This window comes from Lethenteron reissneri, chromosome 34 (assembly GCF_015708825.2).
Source record: "Lethenteron reissneri isolate LAM-NWPU_2019-01 chromosome 34, ASM1570882v1, whole genome shotgun sequence".
NCBI lineage: Eukaryota > Metazoa > Chordata > Hyperoartia > Petromyzontiformes > Petromyzontidae > Lethenteron > Lethenteron reissneri.
Genome location: NC_083812.1, coordinates 4,968,630 through 4,992,857, shown reverse-complemented (window position 1 = coordinate 4,992,857; position 24,228 = coordinate 4,968,630). Strand labels below are relative to the sequence as shown.

The following is a 24,228-nucleotide window of genomic DNA, read 5'->3' as shown; positions in this document are numbered from 1 at the left end:
AGGGCACATTGCACAAACCGTTTAGAGGAGGCGGGGGATGGGCTCGCTGCCCCACCGAGTGGGGATCATGAGCGAGTTGTTGTGCTCTTTTATGTGGGGAGGGGAAGATGAGGGTGGAATAACGTTGTTAAGGGAGTAGAGGGAGCGAGGAGAAGGAAGGAGGGGATACATTTTTAAAGATTAAGATTCAGGTAAATGGTGCGGAGTTAGGGTAAGCGTATAAGAGTTGTCACTGAAAAGAGACAAGATTGGAGGGAGAGATGAGGTGGCTGGGGTTGAATAGAATTAGGGTTAATTATAAAAGTTCGGTTTAAGGAGCTTGGTGTGGGGTAGTTAGGAGTTAATGAATAGGGTTAGTGTTAAAATGGTTAGGATGGAGTTAAGCTTAAAGTAAGAGTTAGGGTTAAGGTTAAGGTGGTTTTATGGTATGGTATAACTTGGGCAACGCTGGAGATTAGTGAGGGTTTGAGTGGTTCGAGTGTTCTCTGCTTCGAGGATCAGGTTTAAGGCAGAAGGAATGAGGTCGGTGTGTGGGCTCGGGTTACGGTCAATGTATGTTGAACTTCTTTCGCGCCGTATGTAGCCAACAGTGCTAATCGGAGGTTGCGGGTGGTTGTGCTGCGCTCTGGATAAGACGGGGAGTAATGCGCTAGGGGGAGGTTGGGGGTGGGGAGGGGGCTGCTCACCGTCTCGCCCTCCGCCAGCAGCCTCAGCACCGTCTGGTTCTCCGTCTTCTCGCCGCCATCGCCGATGCCGGTCCCGTCGGCCATCGGGTCCGGGAGGCCGTCTTCATCGTCGCCGCCCGGCAGCCCGGCGCCCGGCTCCACGCCCGAGCGAGACCTCTGCAACGGCTTCACGAGCCCTGCCGACGGCGACACGTCAGGCCGCCGCGTGACTTAAGGAGACTCGCTCGCGATTTTTGTTTTTATTACCGAGAAGGGATCGCAAACATCACGTCGCTACGCAGGGCACTGTTCGCGAGACGAGGATAACGGCTGACCGAGACGCAGAACGGTTGGAAATTCAGAGTGGCCAGCCACTCGGCATTGACCGTCCTCAATTTAGATGAGCGATTTGAAATGTATTTTCACATGGGGAGACCATTTCTGCATTTGCTGAAGCGTACGTCTGATACGGAACAATCGTCTGATGCAGAACCACCGCCCGATGACCTAATGTGAAGTGACAGGCAAACGATCCGAGCTTAAGTCTGGGGGGGGGGGGGGGGGAAGAAAAAAATAAATCAGCCAACTCGATCGTTACCCTCATCTACCTACCGAACACTCTCCCCGCTGCTTCGCCGTTGGGGCCACGTGCACGGCTCAAGCCGGAGACCGCGATCACAAATCTTCAGTGGGCGGTAGGCCGACGTCAAGAATAAACATCTCTCGTATAGGGCCCCTACCGTCGAACCTCCCGGTTTCAACCTTCCACGCCGCCAATGGTCGACCATCAACCGAATCGGGATGGGGCATGTGGCAGAGGTCGCAATCGGGTACCCGATACCCATACCCTACCCGAAACCCGGCTACCCGTACCCAGCCGGGTACAGGTACGGGTACCCGTTTGTGACCCTGGTGTGGCCGGGTATGGGTAACGGGTAGGCCGTGAGTCACTGGTGAGTCACCGTTTGTCACTCATTTCCCAACGTCTTGTCTCTTCTCACAATTCAAGTTCCTAGAATCAACCCACCCGCGCCTGCAACATGGCTTCCTCCCAGAGGTTGCAATCGGGTACCCGATACCCGTACCCTACCCATACCCGGCCGGGTATCGGGTAGGGTACGGGTATCCGTACCCGGCCGGTTACGGGTACCCGTTTGCGACCCTGGTGCGACCGGGTACGGGTACGGGTAAGGAATCAAAACCCGTTTGCGACCTCTGGCATGTGGCCGATGCGGCCGCCTGATGCGCAAAGTGGCGCACGGAAGATTCGGCGGCCTGCGAGTGCGGCCACAAATCCCAAACCGTCGACCGTATCATTAACACTCCGCCACCGCTGCTGTCTTCGCTCCTTTAAAGGAGGAATGGGCGAGATCCACTCTGCCTCTGAACAGCCAACCGAGTGGATAACAAATCTAAAATCACATATTTAATCCGCGTGTTATTAATCCACACGAAAGTGGGCGGTGACGGCGCTGACCTTTGACCCCCACCATGCTGTCCTCTCCGCCGTTCTCCACGAGCCGGGCGGCCTCGCTCTCGGCCGTCTCCGTGGCGACCACGGGCTCCAGGCTGGACTGCGACACCAGGCGGAGGTAGAACTCCTTGCTGTCGTAGCTGATCACTCGCCGCACTTTAGCGCTCTTCTGTGGGGAGGTGAGCGCCGCGTGGTCAGAGGCAGCTCGGTGAAAAGCGACGACCGCCCGCGGTTTCTCAAACGCGAGCCCGAAGGATTGCATCACAAGCGCACAACGTGCAGTGTCTGAAGTTTCTGCATTGCACTGAGAGTTTATAATTAATATCGGAGGTCCTGCGTTGTGAGAAATTCAACATTCCTGAGGCAAGAACTTGTTTTCTCCACATCGGAATTGCTGTTAACTTCCCACCAATAAATGCTCGCTTCGGTTAAGCCTGGGTGTGAACAAACTCACCATCTTACAACCGGGAGCTTGTGATTTTGCCAACTTAAGAATATCTCAGTCATAGTTTAACACGTCGGCTTTCACGACCAATATTATTCATAATCAACGTTTTTGGGTTTAGATCGCGATCTAAACCCAAAAACGTTGATTATGAATCTCAGTCATAATTAGGTGTCAGCTAATATGAAATCACAGCAGAGAATACCCACGGCCATTACAAGTCAAGTTAGATACATTTATTTGGTGACGAGGCCACCAATAAAGCAACACTTTTAATTCTTAAGACAATAATAACACAACACCAAGAGCACTTGAAGGTTGTAGACAAAAGGCTAAATGCTCTGGTCGAATGCAAAGTTTGGACTGGGGCAACGCCAGACCACCTGGAATTCGCCGGGGAGGCCGCAGGTGGCCTTTGGTCGGTTCACACTCACGGCAAACTTGAGTCAGCATGACGCTGACTCAACTCCCGAGGCTGGCCTGCTTAGCGAGCAAACGCCGGGAACGCCGTCTAAACCACGGGTGCCTGCGTGAATCTGGAGTTAATCTCACAGCTCGTTGGAGACGTGTCGGCCGCGGCTCACCTCTCTCATCACATCCTGCCCACTCTGCTCCGCCTCATCCATGAGCTTTGGGAGAGGAGAGAAAGAATAATAATATAAAGAGCAGTCGAGAACGTGGCAGCAGCATCGTTCAACTGGGGGGACGAGCGAGCCACGGTCGATTCGGGAAGAGGACCCAGCTTCATCCAATTACAACGTCTGTACGTACGTACGTATGATGTGCTTCTTTCGCACTGTACGTAGATTTAAAAGCACATAGCTCCAGTGGCTTCCTGATATCGGAAGGGCGTTCCAGACGGACGCAGGAGCGCATCTGAACGCACGCGATGAGGTGACCGGCTTTGCTCGCCGCTGCTGCGAGGATGACCAAAGTTTGCGCGATGGTTTATGCTCCTTGAACTGTGGTTCATTTGTGGCAAGCATTTTGTGTGCAATGAGTGTGATCTTATAAACTCTGTGAATTGTGACTCATGCGGCTGAGCTGGAGCCACGGGATTGGCTCGTGTGCAGCTGATGGGGGGGGATTGTTGTGTCATGTGACCACGAGGAATGGTGGCGTCTTTAAGATGGATTCATCCAGCAGTGGATTGCCTGTGACCGATGATGATTTAATGTTTGCATAGTTTATTTAAAGTTGCCTTGTGCAATGTGTATGGAAGCACATGAGATATATACATGTGAGTGGCAGGTATATGTTAAAAGAAGCTGTGTACAGTTTTATGTCTGTATTGTATTCATACAAATTATACTTTATTGAATACACACTGATGTATTTAATACACGTAAACGTGCATTTTAGTGTTTGTATAAAGAAGCTGACTTTAACACTTTTTTTTATTCCTCAACCAATGCTGTACATTTTCGTTCATTCTTGATGGACGTTCATTTTAGCATTTACGTCTTGCAGGTTACACCACTGCTGTGATCCCAGCGCTGACACTCAGCAGTTTTTGTCAGACAGATGCCCTCCAGCTCGGAACAACATCCAGGGAGGGCCCACCGGTTAATTTGAGTTAAGTGTAGGTTATTCTCCACAAGGACACTGGCAACACACAATTACGCAGGCATGAAAGTGAAGGTTCTGTGCACGCGTCTGTGTACATGCGTGGCTAACATCACTGGCGAGTGATATTAGAACATGTCCTGGACCTCCACGATGTCAAGCACCTGGGAGACATGGTGCTAGCCACACCACCCCTTTGCCGACAGCACTTGCCTCAACAGCATGTAAAAGACTGCGCAGGGAACCTTTGTCTGTGTATGTGTGCAAGTGTAATGACAGGGGAGTCAGCCTGCGGTGTGAGTGGACTAGTGGCCACGGGAGGTAATGACAGGGGAGTCAGCCTGCGGTGTGAGTGGACTAGTAGCCACGGGAGGTAATGACAGGGGAGTCAACCTACGGTGTGAGTGGACTAGTGGCCACGGGAGGTAATGACAGGGGTGTCAACCTACGGTGTGAGTGGACTAGTGGCCACGGGAAGTAATGACAGGGGAGTCAGCCTACGATGTGAGTGGACTAGTGGCCATGGGAAGTAATGACAGGGGAGTCAGCCTGTGGTGTGAGTTGACTAGTAGCCACGGGAGGTAGTGGCAGGGGTGTCAACCTACGGTGTGAGTGGACTAGTGGCCATGGGAGGTAATGACAGGGGAGTCAGTCTGAAGTGTGAATGGACTAGTGGCCACGGGAGGTAATGACAGGAGAGTCAGCCTGTAGTGTGAATGGACTAGTGGCCACGGGAGGTAATGACAGGGGAGTCAGCCTGCAGTGTGAATAGACTAGTGGCCACGGGAGGTAATGACAGGGGAGTCAGCCTGCAGTTTGAATGGACTAGTGGCCACGGGAGGTAATGACAGGGGAGTCAGTTTGCGGCGTGAGTGGACTAGTGGCCACGGGAGGTAATGGCAGGGGAGTCAGCCTGCGGTGTGAGTGGACTAGTGGCCACGGGAGGTAATGACAGGGGAGTCAGCCTGCAGTGCGAATGAACTGGTGGCTCCGGGAATGTTCGAGAATAGGAGCGTGGCCAGGTGACGTAAGAGGACAGTGGAGTCAGCTGGTGGAGCGAGCGGTCTAGAACCAGCGAGAAGGTTCAAGAATGGGGGCGTGGCCTCAGACCGTATATAAGGGAGATGCGCGGGAGAGTCGGGGCTGTTGCAGTGAGGTCTCCGCCTGTCCGAGTGTGAGCACGTGGCTCACGAATAAAGAAAACCTTCCCAGGATATGTGCGTCGGAGTCGTCTTTACACACGTATACACCTATGAAAGCCAGTATGGCACACAAAGGGGGTGGTATAGCCGGCAGACTGCCACCTTTGTATCCCCAGTGCTGATGTTTACACACTGCACCAGGTACTCATTGAAGGCTGAGTTGACCCCAAGTCACAGCTTTTATCCCAACAACAAAAACAAATGTAACCCGTGTAAGCATTGTCGCCCGCGCGCGCCAAGGTGCACCTACCGAGGCACCAGCGCCGTCACCACCACTGTCTCTATCATTGTATGCATGTTGAACTTCTTACGCGCTGTGGGTAGCCAACCGCGCTAATTGGAGGTTTCGGGGGAAGGACAACAAACTAAACACAAAAAGCAGTTCAAGAGAAATTCGTTTTCAATCTCGATTTAAAAGTGCGCGTAGCTCCGGCGGCTTCGTTGACCGTCGACCGTCGACGTACCTGCGTGTCGTCTCTGTCGGAGCCGCTCGGCGGGTACGGGTAGTGCGCGTAGTGCGCGTAGAAGTGCTCGTTGGGCATGAGCTTGCGGCGCATGCGGCAGGGCCCCTCGGTGGGGTCCAGCATCCACTTGTCGAGGCGGGAGCCCACGGGTGGCCCCCACGGGCCGCGCTCGCGCGTCACCTCGGCCTCCAGGCGCCCCCACTCGGCGGCAAGCAGCCGCGCCACGCTGCACTCGCGCTGGTCCCGCGCGCGGCGCACACAAACAAACACCGCCCCGTGTAGCCTTTAACGAACTGCGGGGGGCAAGTGCTGTTAGCGAGTAGCGCCTGCGAAGGTCGGGACGGTACACGGGTGGGGTGGGTGGCCAGCACCACGCCTGACCGCCTTTGTCTCCCTGGTGGCGATGTTTTTACACACCGCACCAGGTACTCATTTGAGGCTGAGTCAAGCTTAGGGGAAGCCCAGCACCGGTTCAGATGATCGTCAACGGTGTTGGTCGTGAGCGGGAATCGAACTCGGGTCGTCGGGTTCGTGGCGCAGCGCGCTAACCGCTGCACTACCGACCGTGTACGCCAAGGCCTAAGGCCCGAGGCGTATAATGTACACACGCACGGCCCTTGTGTCAATCCACTGTTGGATGAGGGCCTCCCCATGCCGTGCGGGTCATGGAGGCTATTTGACCATACTTCCCCGCAGATGTTAGTGTCGTTTTGTAAAGGCATTGAGCATAGACGTTGGAACGTAGTACAGGATGATAGGTGTTCGCTGACGGCACGATCAGAGAAAGCGCTGTGAGCACGCACCAATTTTGTACGGCACTCCGCTCGCTCAACAATTATGCACGCAACGATTTGCTACAGACCCTCTCGCGATTCAATGAACCATCACGATTCGCAGTTGTGGTTTGATTCAAGACTAGATTATTGTTGTTTGTTTTACTTCGTGTTGAATGCAACACCTCAAGTAGCTGCATTGGTCACGTGAACCAATTGTCTTGCATCATATACAAAGCATAAAAAAATCGATTAAGATTAAATACTTGTATTGTTAAGTGTAAGAATCGATTTTAATCAATGAATCCATGCATCATATTATTCCTGCTAAGCAAGCCACTGTTTTCCAAGTGCTGGCGTTCATCGCAATGTTACAACCACGTTGCCTATCCACAATAATATTTGTCAAAAAAAGAATTAGCAAATCAAATCCGAATGAAGCACTATGGGGAAAGCCCGCCAAAGACTCATGCCCACAGGCGCCGTCTTTTCAGGACGCCGCACTCGGTGTGACGGACCTCACCTCCTGCTGCTGCTTGTAGCGGTATTCCACAAGGTCTCGCACGACCGCGATGTGTGTGAACATCCACACCGACGCATCCTACACAACGCGCACAGGAACCACATCATCACCAGCACCACCATGGCCAAAAGCTAAACTTCACGAATGCAGCTAACTGCCATGGCAAAGTGCTTCACGGCATGCCCTTCTCTCGAGTGGTGGATTGACAATTGTATGTATGTTGAACTTCTTTCACACCATATGTAGCCAACCACGCTAATCGGTGGTGTGGGGGAAAGACAGAAAACTAAACACAAAACGCAGTTCTAAAAAAATGAATTAACAATCTAGATTTAAAAGTGCATAGCCTCCAGTGGCTTCCTAATATCGGAAGGAAGAGCGTTCCAGACGGCCTCAGAAGCGCATCTGAAAGGGCGCGTTGCAGTGACCGTCTTTGTTCGATGGCTGGCCAAAATCCGCTGCGAGGATGACCGAAGTTCACGTGATGACCGGAGTTTGCATGATGGCTATAAGCTTAATTTGAATGGTGGTGATGGTAAAGGAGCTGCTCTCCGATGCGTTTTCCGGGTCGGACCGCGCGCCGTTCTTGACAACCCCAAAAACACGCGAGAGATCCGCGCAGTGAGCAACCACGTAAATCCACCCGGAGTAAGCGCTTGCAGTGGGGGGGGGGGGGGGGGGGGGGTGTGCAGCAGAGGTCGCAACCGGGCAACCGGGTACCCGATACCCGTACCCTACCCGATACCCGGCTACCCGTACCCGGCCGGGTACGGGTAGCCGTTTGCGACCCTGGTGCGGCCGGGTACGGGTACGGGTAGGCCGTGAGTCACCGGTGAGTAACCGTTTGTCACTCATTTCGGGTAGGGTACGGGTAGGGTACGGGTAGGGTACGGGTAGGGAACGGCTACCCGTACCTGGCCGGGTAACGGGTACGGGTACCCATTTGCGACCCTGGTGCGGCCGGGTACGGGTACGGGTAAGGAATCAAAACCCGTTTGCGACCTCTGCCGTGCAGACGACCGGCGACGCGGCCGTTCACCTGCAAGGACGGTGCGGAGCGGTTGGCGGCGCTCTCCTTGCGCTGCTTCCTGTTGCCCGTGAGCCGCGTGAGCGCGAAGCCCCCGCCGCTGCTGCCGACGCGCAGGCGCGAAGACACCGTCTGCTCCGCTCGGCTCAGCTGCTTCCTCTCGTGGCCTGCGAGATGCACCGCCGCGGTATTTTGCAACGTGATAAGCCACTTGGTTGAGCTTTCATTTGTGGCCAGGTTCCTTCTGACAAAGGGCTGCACGCAGCTCAGTGGGCCTTACCTGGTAAAATAAAAGGCTTAAGTTTAAGGAGCACAATGAGGAGTGACGGTTATATTCCTGGATTTGAATCGGGACTATCACAGGCGTTGTAGGGATTAACCGGGATTTCGTATGGATGTAAATTTTGGACACTGTAGAGATGTGGGTCATCATTACGTAACCACGAAGTGGCTCTTTACTTGGGGCATAGTATGTCAACCAATTAATTTAAGCAATTAGGACGAATGAGTTTGCCGAACATGTAGAATCGGCCGCGTGAGAATGTTTATGTTTTCAGCTCAGTCACTGATGGTCGAACAAAAGGCTCCACAATCAGTTCCTCCACGTCACCTTCAGGGTGACTGCGACTCCACTTGTACATGAAGCAAAATGGCTCATTTGGACAATGCTACTGCTGACCTTTGGCCTGCGGGGAAGTCACAGGAAATGGGCGTTGGCACGGTGATGGCCCAAAATACACATCAGGGTTAGCACTGTGGTGTCGTCAGGAGACCGACAGATGGACTTACACACCCATTACCTGACCTTTGGCGTGGGAAAATGGTAAGCACGCCAGCTTTACAGCTGAAAGCGCGAACTCTGCACCAATGGAAATGTACGTGAGCATGTAAAACCCTTCTTTGAACGTATCAGTATTCAAATGCATACCGGGGGTGTTATCTGGTGTTAGCAAGAACGCATAAGAGAATATTCGTTTCTGCCCATCTTGTATCTAAATAATGTGCATTTATATAAATACGAACTAGCATGAACATATGATGAAAGTGTGGCCTCAATGATTAGTTGATAATGTTTAAACACCCATAGCAGTATTAATACGGTATGTATGTTGAACTTTCTTCTCACCGTATGTAGCCAACCGTGCTAATCGTAGGTGCGTTATAAACTGAACTATTTAATTTTATCAGGTAAGGCCCACTGAGCTACATAGCTCTTTTTAAGAAGCGGCCTGGCCACAAATGATAGCTCAACGAAGTGGCTGATCACGTGGAGATGTATAGTTGGCAAATAATCTAAGCGCATGTTTCTAAATGTGGAGAGAAAAACCGGAGGTCCCGGCGAAAAATTCATGCGACAATGGGGAAAGAGACACGCATTCCAAATATATAACAGGCGTCAGGGTCGGGATCGAACCCTACGACCTCCTGTATACCAGGCGAGGTAGTTAACATCTCGCCGGCGTGGCGAGATGTCACTCAGCACCAACTGCTCGGGGCCTTGCAAAAACCTCCCAGCGACTGTGCCGGCGATGCTGTGGGCGAGTTGCCGCGAGGGCGTGCGACGGTCGCACCGAGGTACGTCTGCCAGGCCCTGGTAGACGGCTCCTCCAGCAGGTGGCGCAGCGACGCCAGGTCGGATCGCCCCGGGTCGGACAGCGTGTCCGGGGGCAGCGGGCTGCGGCACAGCACCTCCACCACCGCCCGCTTGCTGCCGATCAGCTCCTGCCACACCCGGCGCACCAGCTTCACGAGCTGGGCGCGCGCTGACCGCATCACACACAACGCACACCGGCTACAGGCCCGACGCGCTACCTCGCGTGCCGGGGCTCGGCAACGATAGCGCAGGCGTGGAGCGATTTCGTCTCAACCCGTGGATTCGATGGGTCGTCGCGATTCAGGGTTTTCGTGATTAGATTCCAGAAATCAATTCAATCGATTCTTGGATAAAATATTTACGCTTGTAATATTGTTGTTCGTGCCTTAAACCTGAAATTAGCATATGCATTTAGAGATATGGTTAATGGTCTATTGTTAAAAGCACAATAACACGCATTTCATAGCGAGCATAATAACTGACGATTTAATCAACGAATCAATGCATCATCACAATCCTAATAAAACACAGAGTTTTGATCAACGGCCGTTGGCTTGCACGCATAAACACCTCTCATATCTTGCCTTACAGGACAGAGGGCGAGATCCCTGGCAGACAATAATACTGACGGCTCATGAAAAAAACAACAACATAGAGTGGGGGTTATGTTTCAAATGGAATATCGCATTATTTACCCTGGCTGGCTTCCTCGTCATCAGGGTCAGAGGTGGACAGGACGTGCCAAGCCGAGCGAGCCTCCAGGCCGAAGCCGTCTACAAATCTGGGGGACAAGGGGAGACGGATACAATTGTAAAGGATTTAAAGCTTTCGTGACTGCAGGGATTCATCTTCTTGGTTCTTTCGGTAAAGTCACGCTATCGCCTCGACAGACCTGGTCTTCACCTGAGGACGGCTGCTTGTGTTGTGGCCGAAACGTCGTGAGAATTATTTTATTATGTTTTATTTTTGTTATTTTATTACTTCCCTTCTACGTGACTTTACCGAAAGAACCAAGAAGATGAATTGTAAAGGATTTAAATTAAATCTAGCAAAACCAAATTGGCTAAAACGTACTTAAGAAAATTAGCACATATGCATTGCTTTATATATATATATATAACAATGTAATCATGAGACCAATATTGGTCAATAATCTGCCGAAATGTGAGCATACATTTACATTGCTATCATTGGTCAAAACAAACCACATGAGTCAAGTGGCTCAGTGTTAAGTTTAGACCAATAAAAAAAAAACTCACATGTTCCTTTGCATTTTAAGGGCAGGCAAATAAAAAAATTGCAATTTAAGGACAGTTTCACTATATTCTTGGTTATTTACCGAAAGAACAAAGAATATGAATCCCTGCAGTCACGAAAGCTTTAAATCAAGACAGTTTAACTGTTGTAAATTAATGAAGATTAATATTGCAAATGTCTTGCTTTACCTAGTGTGTGCATGCAATGTGAAGAGCAGTAGTCAGGGCACTCTGGCAGATAACATCAGTGGCACGCACTCTCCGATTACCTGATAGGACAACTCAGAATTATATAATTACCATAATCTACCAAAAATTCCCTGGCATAGCACTAGTCGTCCAGGCCTTAGTAGGTGCTCACTGAAATCAATTGCCCCAAGATGGCTGGGTGGGTAAGAGGTCGGAGCACCGAGCTAGAACTTCCGAGATCCTGGGTAGGACGAATCCTGTGATTAAATTGGTTTCTCTAACGCAGGGGAGTTGACATTCCCAGCCCGGTCACCAATGACTTCACAAGAATTTGGCTAAATTCCAGCTCTCGTGATTAAAAATATCGACAAACGTTGCCCTCGGTGGCAGAGCGGGTGGGAAAGTGCTCACCCATACCGCGGGAGCCAATAAGTTACTTGACAGGATCTCAGAGGTTTGCTCTGTGATATCCGATTCTGTGCGCTGTCATGTAAACATGAAGGGTCGCACTGATATGACAGCAAAATAGCACGAGCGGAATAAAATCAGGGGGAAAAAAAGAGAACACATTTTAAGATAAATAACAAAAACAGGTACAAAAACTCACTTTCCCCAACGGCCTAATAAGTATAAACACGAGATCTTTGGTGACGCGAGTGGCGGGTGGGTAGTGGGGGGGTGGGGCAGGGGAAAGCGGCCGTACCTATGCATGCGAATCTGCAGCAGGCAGTGCAGCAGGCAGGCAAAGAAGTCCGGCTGGTAGTTGCCGGGCCCGAGCAGCAGGTTGCGGTGAACGAGCAGCTGGCCCAGGCTCTCCTGGAGGACTCCCTGCTGGGCGGGCCAGCGGCGCGGGCGGGACAGCTGGTAGAGCACGGTGCGGTTCAGGCAGCCGTAGAGGCCGTCCAGCGACAGCCCCTGGGACCGCTGCTTCGCCTGCGGTCACGCACGATGGCCCGCGGAGGCATTTGGGAGGCGTCAAAACGACGCTCGGCATCGCGGTGGGGGGGAAACTCGCACGAGAGATGCTGCTCGCTCGCTCGCGCGCGCGCGCGTGTACATCGTCAAATTTTTCTTCCGATTCCTTTCCTTTGACGTACGTCTACGGAACCGGGAGGAAAAACTAAAATAACTTTATCGGTACCGAGGCTCCCGCAAGGCCATGCGGGGAGGTCGTGTGGCACGGGTTGGCGCCAGCTTTAGGAGAGTGCGGTCGTATCGCTGCAGTTCTCTGCGGTGAGTACGATGTCTTTAAAAACAGCGGCGCTATGTATATATAAGCCATTCAGTGGAACCAAGAGTGCAAATGAAATTGTAAAAACCTGTGAAATCAGTTCCGCGATGAAGTTAAACACGAGTCGTGGCTCCCTGCTGAACATGCCCTGCCACAGCTTGTCCACCACCCTCTGAGCAAAGTAGAAGATCCCATTTGCCACCGCAGTGTAGGTGCCACGGCCTGAACCATTGTCTGCTGGAGGGGGAGTAGGCAACGGAGACAATCACACAACTGAAAAGATCGCATAATCAAATCTGTGAATCTGCAAATGACAGAAGAACAGTGCAGTCCGGAAAACCAAGTGTTTGAAACATCACCCAAAAATGTGTCAAAAGCACACAGCTTCTGGTACATTATGAAAAAACCATCAGCATTCCCTGCAGGAGTGCATTGTGGTCTTCCTGTCTTTGGTCACCATCAAAATGTATTTGAGCAAGTATGACCGATAGGCAGCAGTGATACAGTGACATACAACTGTGGACCGGTTTCATCTTAATTAGGACTCATCAGTACTGTATCATGCTCACTGCTGCAAAGTATGATGATGATGATGACTAGGGTCTCGTCGGTGTCGTCAAAACGTCTCACTTTTTAGATAAAAATGCTGCTATGTCATCCCCAATTTGTTCTCATGCACATTTTTATTCTCAGCAGTCTCGTGTTATATTAATGTCATGAAAAATTTGAAATTTTACACAAACCTGTTCTCCAGAAGAGTCCTGTACGTAAGCATGTCACAAAATAAGCACACGTTACGTAAGGGTTCTGCAAAAACTACGTCCCATTCCGAAATGTATTGAACAACATTTTCATTTTCACTCACATATACAATATTAAGACGCCTTATTTCATGTTCCGTGGAAACAACCACACAAATAAACCCGCCGCCGCCAGCTCGTGTGTTAATACCAGCCAATCGCTGTGTTTCCATTGAGAGGCAGAAACAATAACGTAACTCACCATTGGAATCTCATTTGCCAGTAAAAATATGATAATTGGTTTTTTACCCTTCTATATGGCAACAAAACTGACACCTTTTTTACGCCTTTTGGTGTCATCTGGTCCAACCCATGTGAGACTAGGCTCTAAGGAAAGCTGTCTCGGGTGTGGACCAATCAACTTCAAGGACAGTGCACATTATCAGAGTTATGTTTTTTGTTTGCATTATGACTGCAGGTATTGTGGTCTATGTAAACATGACTCCTTGTAAAAAAGGTGTCAGTTTTGTTGCCAGATAGAAGGGTAAATTTTTTTTTATCAATAACGTAACTCTTTCAAATTAAATTTGCTAAATGAGTTGCGTAACGTTACAGTTTGACGAATAATTTCTGTTCAGTGGTCACTACCAGAGTCATTTACTGTAAATAATGAACTGCTTTTCCAGACTACTCCAGATTTTAAACATCTATGAATCGGTTAGAATCTATCATGTGTTGCTCATTTCGATTTAAAACATATTCAATGTCCCCTACATGCATTTACTTGTCAAAATGTAAGAGGATGCATTCCCAGCCACGGCTAACATCATTGACAAACTATATTTGAACCAGTTCTGAGCCACCCCTTCACCAACTCGCAACTGACCAGTGTGCTGAAGGGTGGTCAAACAACCCCCTTAACCAACACACCGTGGGGGAGGTCTTTATCCAACAGTTAACTGACAAAAGGCCATACATGAAATTATATTAATACTATACAGTGGCACCTCGGTATACGTCGTTAATTTGTTCCAGAAGGTAGGACTTATACCGAAAATGACGTTTACCAAACTAATTTTTCCCATAAGAAATAAAGGGAAAGAAAATAATCCGCTCCAGAGTATAAGAAATTATATTTTTCATGGCATATCATACATTAATGGGGTTGTATAAAATAAATTAGACACTACTTGTTACTAAAATGCACACATAAACTAAAATAAATGAATAAATAAATTAAAATAAATTGAAATAAAAATAAAATTTAACATCACTGTAACATCACTTTACCTTGCCGAGAGGAGTTGATAGCCTACGAGGATGGTGGTGAGGAATGGGAGGAGTCGTGAACGGGGTCTACGCGGGTACGCGGTGACTCATCCAGACCCATACAAGTTCTAGCAAGCGCGTCGTATCCCAAGCAAGATGTCGTATCCCAAGCAAGATGTCGTATCCCAAGACATTTTTTCTCTCGTCAAAACACGACGTGTAGTAAATTCGACGTATTCCAAAGCGGCCGTATACCGAGGTATGACTGTATTAGAATTTTTTTTAAATCAAGAGGTGAACTGGTAACCCAGTAACCGAGTCCACGGGCTGAATGAAAGAGACGCCGTGCTCGCGTGGGTTTGCTCACTCAGTGCGTCGGCCGACTGTAGGTGTCCCATGATGCTCAGCAGCAGCTCCGTCTGATACTCCCTCTGCTGGCTCTGGGTGGCCCTCTCCGGCGAAGCCTGTCAGGTGATAGGTGTGGGCGACGGTTAGAATGTGCCTGTGCTCAACCAAGCGCAGTCTAAAGTAACACCATGGCTCTAATGCCTACGCAGCACTGGATTCTGGGCATGCATCACCACGCCTAGAAGAGTTACTTACAGCATGGCCCGGGGAACCTCTGGCCCTACGGGACTGGACATCATTCCGTACGGCCTTCAGCCACATGAGGCCTACCGCTTCGAAACAGCCCACAAGCAACATGTATAAATAATCACTTCAAGCATCTTAACCACGAGAATCGGGGTATCAGAAGAAAACATTGCTGACCTGGCAACACTACCGCATGTGTCATTTTGTGTGCACTCAGTCACTTCTGTTTCTGCAAGGGCTTCTTTACACCGGGTCGACGAGAATGTTATTTATCGCTTTGTTGTCTGATAATGGCACGGTGTGTGTGAACGTTTCACCCGCCAACGGAAGTCCTACTTGGCCCCGGCATAAGTATACATTAAGAAACACGCGTTTAGATTATTTAGCTGCTATACATTTCCATGTTTTAGCCATTTCGTTGAGCTATCATTTGTGGCCATGTCGCTTCTGGAAAAAAAGCTAAATAACTTCGTGGGCTTTACCTGGTGAGATAAAAACAATTGTTTAGTATTATTTGTATATTTGTGTGATTTGTTTACCTTTCCTCTGCTTTGCACTCCTATCGTGTTTTTGTACTGTTTGTTGTTGCAACGTTCTGACCCACCCCTACTGAACATCTGTGAAAAATAACTTTATTGCCCATCGGATTCCTCCAGTATAAATGAATATCATGGTTCTGATTCTGATACGTGTGTACACGTGTACTCTGTACGAGCACCTTTTTGCGAACGTAACCTACACGGGGAGTGACCCGGCCGAGCGGCAGAGCGTTCGCTACTCGTTGCAAAGATTCGTGGTTCAAACCCCAAAAAGGGCCGCCCTGGTAAATGCCACAGGTGCGTTCAACAAAATGTACACACCGTCTGCTTCAAGGTGATCTTTAACTTCTTGTGAATTCATTTGAGTGGGCCATTGTGTGCCGGTGTCATGATCCAAATTTGGAAAATTACCCACAAATTACTCAATTATGGATACACATAGTAATCATTGCTCATTCCTGGCAGACTAACGCCCACTGGCAGGTCAGTGCAACACTGGGAAAGACGCCACTGGGGTCCACCATATGAAAAGAGACGTGATGATGCAAGACGCTTTGGGTTGCCAAGGCATTTAAGCGCCATATAAATGTAAAGAGAGATTATTATTACAACATGTACAGCCTTTAGTCAATCCACTGCGGGATGAGGGCTTCCCCACTAGCGCAGGTCATGAAGGAAACTTGATCACACTTCGTTACACTCAGTGCGGGCTTGGTCTAGGCGGCGTGCAGATGTGGGAACGCAAAAGTACAACACAACAGATTTGTCCGAGCTTCCCTCTGCCGCCCAACCGCCTTAGCCCCACCACACGCGGCATCTGCACACGCCAGGCAGGCGATGATTCATTCGAACCGCCGAACCGCTGCGGGGGGGGGGCAGCGTGGCGGCCGGCCACGGCGCTCACCTCGAGCAGGACGTCGAGGAGCGGGGGCGACTGCCTGCTCACGTTGCCCTGCAGGAGGCTGTCGACGGCGATGGTGCGCAGGAAGTCGACGACGAGCTTGCGCGACGGGTGCTGCGACAGGAAGCTGCTGCGCGCCGACACCATCTGCTCCGAGCGGCTGCGGTTGAGGCCCATGGGTGCCTCCGACGTGAAGACGCCGCTCTCGTCCTCGGGGCCCTCCGAGTCCTCCGCGTCGCCCACCTGAGCCGCGGTGAAAGCGCCGCCCCCCGCCCCGTGTGATCAATGGTTACAATGTCGGCGGAATGGCCGGGTGATGCATTCGTTTTTTTTTTGTTCACATACCGCCTCGGTTGCCCCTTACTGCGTGGACCACAGGTTTCACCACCCACTCTGACAAAGAGTACCGTTACTCTCATGACGGTCAAAATTATACAAATCATTCTCTGAGCCATAATTTATCTAAATAAATTGGAAAAATAACTAATAAGATGGTTTACTTGAACCAAAAACAACACAAACAGCCTTTCTGGTGTTGCGGGCAGGAGGGATCTACCCAAGGAGATACGGGACGTCATTAAGCAGAGTCATCATCATTCTTTTGAGATCGTTCCCTGGCAAAGATGTCGCTCTGTGGCCAGTACACGAGTCGGGAACTGATGATTTGACTTTAGTCTATAAACACACTTAGTGATAAAAGACCCTCAAAAACGTTTACTTGCTCTGCTGAAACGCTTTTGCGATTCAATCTCGAATCAAACGGCACCACTCAGGGTTTATAGTCACAGGGTGGCTTCCGAACAACAATAACAAAACAAAAAATCGATTCACATCGTTACTTTGCATTAAGACGCATTCGTTTGTGGCCTCCACGTTTTAGTTTATTGACCACGACTGAGGAAATTTCAAAGCACCGCTCACCATTGATTAGGCAGCGGGACGTTTAATTTGGAGTTAAAAGTTCACCCCAAACAAGAGCATTTCAACCACGGTTAATGTAGGCAAACTTAGTTCTGGCTTCATTAATCAATTAAGCAGATGCATAGATGATAAACAACAACAAAAAACTGTGCGAATTTTATAATTGTTGGCACAGCACTGCTCACACGCGAAGCAATCTGGCCCACAAGGTGTCACGCCCCGATAATTTTCACGAGGGGGATACCAAAGTGAATGCTGACATGAACGAAAAAGCAATCTGCTTCTGAAACCTGAAAAAAATTGTTGAAAGGGCCACTGGAGAAAACCGGCTGAGCTTGATTTTGAAATGCATTGAGGAGAGGTGTGGCTAACAGCGTGGATATTTTTGCACGTAATCAGAATCAAATGTACACCCCCAGCAACATGACGAATTCTTGCAATTCAGGGTCACAATTTAAATCCCAAAAAGACGTATGAATATTTTGTCTTGTTTTTATTGCCTTTTGGCAAAATGTGAAGGTGTATTCCTTGCAAAGAATGTGCACAAGTCATCGATAATGTATTTTTAAATGCCACGATTAGATGGGTGTATCACAAAACATATTTTGGTAAGTAAAAAATGCGGCCAATTACAATACGAAAAACTGCCGCAAATCGAGGGCGCGATTCAATTTGGGAATAGATTTTTTTTCTTCAATGTGTTGAATGTAGCCTCCCTAGTGGCTGCAGGGATCAGTGCACCGATTACAAGCAAACGAATCGAAAATAACTGCTTCTTACACGCACGACTACGACGCACATATCGTGAGCATAGTTCATTTTAATTGACAAAGTGATGCAGGGGCACCACAGTGGAGAGATGTTAACCTCCTCGCCTGGTTTACAGGAGGTCGTGGGTTCGATCCCAACCCTGATGCCTGTATATTTGAAATTTGCATGTTCTTCCCGTGGCCGCATGGATTTTTTTATGGGTCCTCTGGTTTTTACCTCCACATTTAGAATTAACGTGCGTTTAGAGTATTTGGCTGCGATACATTTCCACGTGATAAGCCACTTCTTTGAGCTATCATTTGTGGCCAGGTCGTTTCTGAAAAATAAGCTAATAGCTGAGTGGGCCTCACCTGGTAAAAAAAAAAAATTCAAACAACAAAAAAATTGCCAAACTGGATCTGTCACATGCTGGATAGACGCCGTGAACGTGTGTGAATCTGCCGAATCCGGTTATGCCGGCTCAATGAGGTGACTGCGACCAGTCCAGGTCGTCCCCTGGATATGGGCGGCTTAGTGTCAAACTGCACATTATGCAACGCCGGCCAAAAAACGTGATGACACGGCGAGGATATTTCAGCATATTTACACTGCGTGCCTACAGCATGGGAGGTGGCAGAGAAAGCCCTTCAGGGTGTAAAGAGCAGTCTTAATTTACGAGTGACTATTACGACGCTGATGGTGGCGTACGCGGGGATCTTCAGGAGCAGGCCTACAGAAGCCAGCCTCGCAACACAAATCCTCATGATACGCCAACCCGGATGGTTATCCACGCAAGTCACGTGACCACGTGGGCTGCTGTATAGACAAGCAAGTAGAGCGATGCGGACTGCATACGCTGTTGTTGCGTAACTGCCTATTGTTTAGGCTGCAGTTTTTTGCAACTTGATTTCCCTGAAGTTGCATTGTTATGTTGGACCGACAGTTCCTTTTTGAGTACAAGGTCACAGAAAGGAGGGCAAGCAATTGGACTTCAAGGCATTACGAATACGTCCACGTCTGTGACATGCCGACGTTGCATTACTCCACATGCTTTGAGAAAAAACGAAACCCGTGTAAACGAAGGAAACCTCGCACTACTGTGCGAGTTGTCGCGCGCTTGCGCTCTACAGCTCTTGATGCAGTTCTCCGATATTTCCTCCATCCTTTGATGCGTGTTCAGTTCGTACTGCAGTGTCGCTCTGAATTCATTTTGTTAAGAAGCTTCCAGGCACGTGGAGTGAAAAACGTCGGACATCGTGCCGAACAACGCGCGGAACGACGCGTAAACACGTCGAGGGAGCTAAATGAACGTCATTGTACCTGAAGGAATGTCATGCTCCTGGGGAAAAAAAAACCAAGCGCGCTTACTTGAGTGGCACGCGTCACGAGCAGGCAAGGAATGACCTTTGCACAAAACTGGTTACGGTCCAGCGGCCAAGAGAGGTGCAATGTGATGGAGAGGTTACAACCAGGGGCACATAGTGAGAGTGAGATGAATGAATGAATCTGGAGCTGTACAACCCTGGAGGGGGTGGGGGGAGGGGTTGGGGGTGGCTTGGGGAGAATTCGTTCAACAGGAATAGAAACTGGCGCCTGTGTGAGAGCGATGAGCCACCAGCCACAAGGTTTATGGGTAAAATCCAGGCTTCGGCTACATTTGAGCCAGGTTCTCAAGAGCAACGAGCCGACGATATTCTCAGCTCGGTCACCACATGCCATCGGGTACGTTGCATTACGGAGTTTAACTCAACTTGGCGCAAAAAAATCCTTCGATGATACAGATTGTATTTCTGTCGGATGAATGGAACGTGGGGCAGCACTTCTTAAGAGAGCACGAAGAGGAAATCACTTAGTGCTGGGTTAGAGAGAGCTGCTGTAGTATCATCCTCAGCTATTCCTTGACCCAATGCAGTTCATCTCAAAATATGACTCAATTAGTATAGTTTGCATATAACACGCAGTTTAAATAAATGTGAAGTTTTAAACGGGATTATAATTATGTTGTTGATGGTAATGATGATAAAAGCCCAAGTGTCTCCCAGATCAATCGCTGTGGGCTCATTTCACCCCAATAGGAATTGAACTAGCAATTAATCAATTAGAGGTGTGCATTGATTCATCCCCGACAAAGAAAAGTTATTCCGTTTCTGGGTCATGATCGAATAATCATGGCGAATGTAATGGTCACTCATGGCTGCAGAGGTTATAACGAATCGGTTACATGCAACACATTCAAATTGAATAACGTCGTTTCTTAAGTAAGCGATTCAATGCGTGTATTGCGAGCTTAAACAGTAAATATTAATTGGTGAATCTGTGCCTAGTTACAACTCTGCTTCCAATAATTCGTCAAACACTCCATCCAACTGCATCACCCGGCCAGAGTAATTGCACTAAGCGCTCACGAATTTAGGACACGTTACAGCCCATATGTCGAATGCCAGCAACTGTTGCTGACCGACCAAAACCAGTCACTGCTGCCCAATGATTAACAGCAGTGACTGGTTCCCAATAGCCAGTGGCCAGTCAGATGGCTGGGTGTAGCTCACCATCTCAGAGTGCGGGCGGAGGTTGTAGGGGAAGATGGTGGCAGCGAGGGAGCCCAGGAACTCGGGATGGGTCCACACGTTGGCCAGGCCGCCGACGTTGTGGTAGAGGTACTGCAGGAACTGCAGCTGAGTCACGGGGTACTCGATGAGCCACGAGCCCTCCTCCTCGGCCTGCCAAGGCTTAAGGAGGGGGGGGAGGCACAGGGGAGCAGAAGGACACCACAAAATCCACCACCAATAATATCTGTTTCACCAACGATCACCGAGGCGTGGGACAGTGGATCATTTGCTTTGAAATATTCGCTAAAAGCTTCGGGACATTTTGTACTCTTTGTCTGAAATTAAATCCCCGGATCGTTTCCCTTGCGTGTGGTTTGTTTCGCCGTGTTTTTTTGGTCGCTTCCTTTTCCATTTTTTTGAAATTAGGAAAACCTTCCTCAATGAAGGTGGATGTGGCTTTTTAAAATACTTTGATATATTGTCTCCAACGATTCAGTCGCCTCTGAGTAGTGTGTCTTGGTGCTCTAGTTGTGTGAAAGTCACGTGTAAATGCATTCTCCAAATAATCATCATAATAAACAATCTGTGTCCGTACTCTTTGGTTCTTTCGGTAAAGTCACATAGGTATAAAATAAACTAAATTAAATCACGACGTTTAAAAAACTTCTAATCTAGATTGAATCTGTGTCCAGCTTGAGAAGTGCTCGGCCATGGAAAGAGCAGCCGCCGAGAGCGTGCGCCGAATTCTCCGCGTTCGCAGCACAAATCTTAAACGGTCAACCATCGAGCGCGCGATTCGCGTCGCACGTACTCACGTTGTCGAACTTCTTCCGCGCCGTACGTAGCCAACCGCGCTAATTGGGGGTGCGCGTGTATCGCGAGCGCACTAATCGAAGGTGTCGACCAGCAAAATCGTCGACGTCGACTCCTCGGGGGGCGTGTCGAGAGCCATGGCGGCGCACCGCCCGCGCGTCACGAGAGATGTTGCCACACCTGGTTGACGGTGGAGCGCAGCATGGCGAGGAGGGTGAGCACCGCCTCCAGGCACGGCGCCGGCACGGATGGCGGCGCCGAGAACACGCTGGGCGGCAGCCCCAGGCTGTAGCGCCAGATCGAGTCAAGGTCCAGCTGTGGTGGAGGGCAGCACGCAAAGACCACGATCCCCCACGGTATAGCCTTAACAGACTGTTGGGGCAAGTGCTGGTATTGGGCACCGATGAGGGTGTGGGTGGCCAACGCGACGCCTGACAGCCTTTGTCTCCCCAGTGCTGATAGTTACACAGAAGGTTCTCATTGAAATCTGAGTTGACCTAGGAGAGGCCCAGGACCATTTCAAATATTTGCCACTGTTATTGGTTGTGAGCAGGTTGTCGGGTTTGTAGCGTTGTACGCCAAGCAGCGCACGTCCACGAGGGAGAGGATACGCACGCAAGCACCCTAAGTGTGTGCGTATCAAATTCCGCCGTTAACCCTTTGACGAAAACACGCACTGCTGGCAGCATAGGTTGCTGCAAGCCAACGCTGCTTGCTTTGCTATGCTGCATTGTCTTTTTTAGTAATCGCAAGTCATTGTCTTTATTAGTAATCACAACTGCCTCTTGCCGAGATTCAGACAGCTCGATCGAGGGATTGATTGGATGGAATGAGGGAATGCGGTTGCAAAGCTTTAATGGAGAATACTGAATGCTTTTTTTTCTCTCACAAATGTTTTGTTGTAGATTATCGGCATGACATTCCCGAAATAGCTATTGCAGCAGACATAATTTAGCAGACTAAATTTAAGGATACAGCCATTGAAGCAAAGAGAGGTACTGTACATACATGATGAGTGTACAAGAGGCAACATAGCCAGATAAATAGGTGACAAGAGATTCACTTAACGGGTCTTTTATAACCCTCAAATGTTTTGTGTTTTACGGTTCCATGCGACGAGGTGGACATATAAGTCTTGCTGGTGTGTGTCCAACTCAAAAAACAAATTTACCCCGGGCCCAACTTAGGCAGTGAAGAATGTATGACTCCAAAGCAGAGGTCGCAACCGGGTACTTGATACCCGTACCCTACCTGATACCTGGCTACCCGTACCAGCCGGGTACGGGTACGGGTACCCATTTGCGACCCTGGTGCGGCCGGGTACGGGTACGGGTAAGGAATCAAAACCCGTTGCGACCTCTGCTCCAAAGTCTCAATGGGGAGGGGTAATAAATGCTTTGCGTGTGTGCTGACACACTGAACGTACACTTTACCAATTCAATGTTTCCACTTACATTCCAACTGTGCCGTCGGTGTCATGCCACCACGGGGTAAACGAATTGACATCGGAAATCTCACAGACAAGCACGGCACCTCAATTCTCCCACTCATGCAGTCTCCTCAGAAGGCCTCTTCACGCAAACCGGCGCTTGTTGTATGTTTAATCAAACTGAAAATTTGATTTCTCAGAGCTGACATTTTTTTAAAACGAAAACACCACAAATAGAATTGATGACTGGGGGTAAGACCATCGGCTAGCATCACTTTGTGAATCCATTATATTATTATTATATTATTTTTATTATTTTATTACTTCCCTTCTACGTTACTTTACCGAAAGAACCAAGAAGATTTGTGAATCCAGTTTCACGATCGGTGGCCGAAACCCAGATTCGAACCCAGCGTCCCGTACCCCACCGCCCGCTTAGCTCACTCATCGGCAGCATTTCAGACATTCGCCAGGCTACTTCGAAAGCTCGCCACTGGGCTCACCAACCTCTCGACATCACCCGTGCAAATGCTGCCGATCAACTAGAACTGCCTTTTGTGTTTAGTTCGTTGTCCTTTCACCGTGCCTCCGATTGGCACGGTTGGCTACGTACGGTGCGACAAAAGTTTAACACGCAGTAGAACCCCTCTTCACGACCACCCCTGTTAACGACTAATCGCGTAACGATAGGCCTCCATAGGGCCCAATGTCCGCTTATTGACCTTTCCCCTGTTAACGACGGACTATTGTAGGTAAAATAAGTAGTAATTTATGCATTGATTAACCATGTTTCTTTAATATGTGTTTATAATGTTGTTTGTATATTTATGTATTAATATCCATTGTGTTTTGGTTCAATGCTATCGGAACGAATTAAGCCTTTAACATGTATTTCCTACGCTCGCTTAACGACCAAATCACTTAACGACCGGTTTCGTGGAAACCAATTACCGTCGCTAAGAGGGCTTCTACCCGACATACACCCCCCTCCTCGTAGGAGAAGAAGCGTTCCGAGCGGCAAGCCGGCCGGCAGCCCCCCTCACCTGCACGTTTTCGGGAACGGAGGTGATGGGGCGGTTGAGGAAGAGGGCGAGCAGGAAGAAGTAGAGCTGCGGGAGGCTGGCGTGGCTGGGCAGGCACGAGAGCAGCACGGAGAACCCGGGGAGGAGGCACGCCTCGGAGTTGATCTCGCGCGGGATGACGCCACCGCCAGGCCCCCCCCACGTTGAACCCTGGGATTGCCAAGGCAACGGTCGTCGTCAGAGCGACGGACGACAAGGTTCACATAGCTGCAGGTGCTTTCACTGATGTCAC

At 49.6% G+C, this 24,228-nt stretch overlaps 1 protein-coding gene across 2 annotated transcripts in view; it reads right to left on the bottom strand.

The window, feature by feature from the left end:
- LOC133350576 (WD repeat and FYVE domain-containing protein 3-like) overlaps window positions 1–24,126 on the bottom strand; it is a 56,656-nt gene extending 32,530 nt beyond the window's left edge. For both annotated transcript variants that reach the window (XM_061565056.1, XM_061565057.1), the window contains exons 1-16: window positions 23,958–24,126; window positions 21,666–21,800; window positions 20,673–20,852; window positions 16,456–16,695; window positions 14,786–14,882; window positions 13,153–13,170; window positions 12,498–12,646; window positions 11,882–12,111; window positions 10,429–10,514; window positions 9,711–9,902; window positions 8,152–8,306; window positions 7,113–7,190; window positions 5,817–6,053; window positions 3,169–3,213; window positions 2,143–2,308; window positions 687–862 (exon numbers count right to left, since the gene is read on the bottom strand). In XM_061565056.1, the coding sequence (XP_061421040.1) occupies window positions 687–862; window positions 2,143–2,308; window positions 3,169–3,213; window positions 5,817–6,053; window positions 7,113–7,190; window positions 8,152–8,306; window positions 9,711–9,902; window positions 10,429–10,514; window positions 11,882–12,111; window positions 12,498–12,646; window positions 13,153–13,170; window positions 14,786–14,882; window positions 16,456–16,695; window positions 20,673–20,852; window positions 21,666–21,689 (2,073 nt within the window). In that variant the 5' untranslated portion in view covers window positions 21,690–21,800; window positions 23,958–24,126. The remainder of the gene's footprint in view (window positions 1–686; window positions 863–2,142; window positions 2,309–3,168; window positions 3,214–5,816; window positions 6,054–7,112; window positions 7,191–8,151; window positions 8,307–9,710; window positions 9,903–10,428; window positions 10,515–11,881; window positions 12,112–12,497; window positions 12,647–13,152; window positions 13,171–14,785; window positions 14,883–16,455; window positions 16,696–20,672; window positions 20,853–21,665; window positions 21,801–23,957) is intronic.
- Window positions 24,127–24,228: the final 102 nt, after the last annotated feature.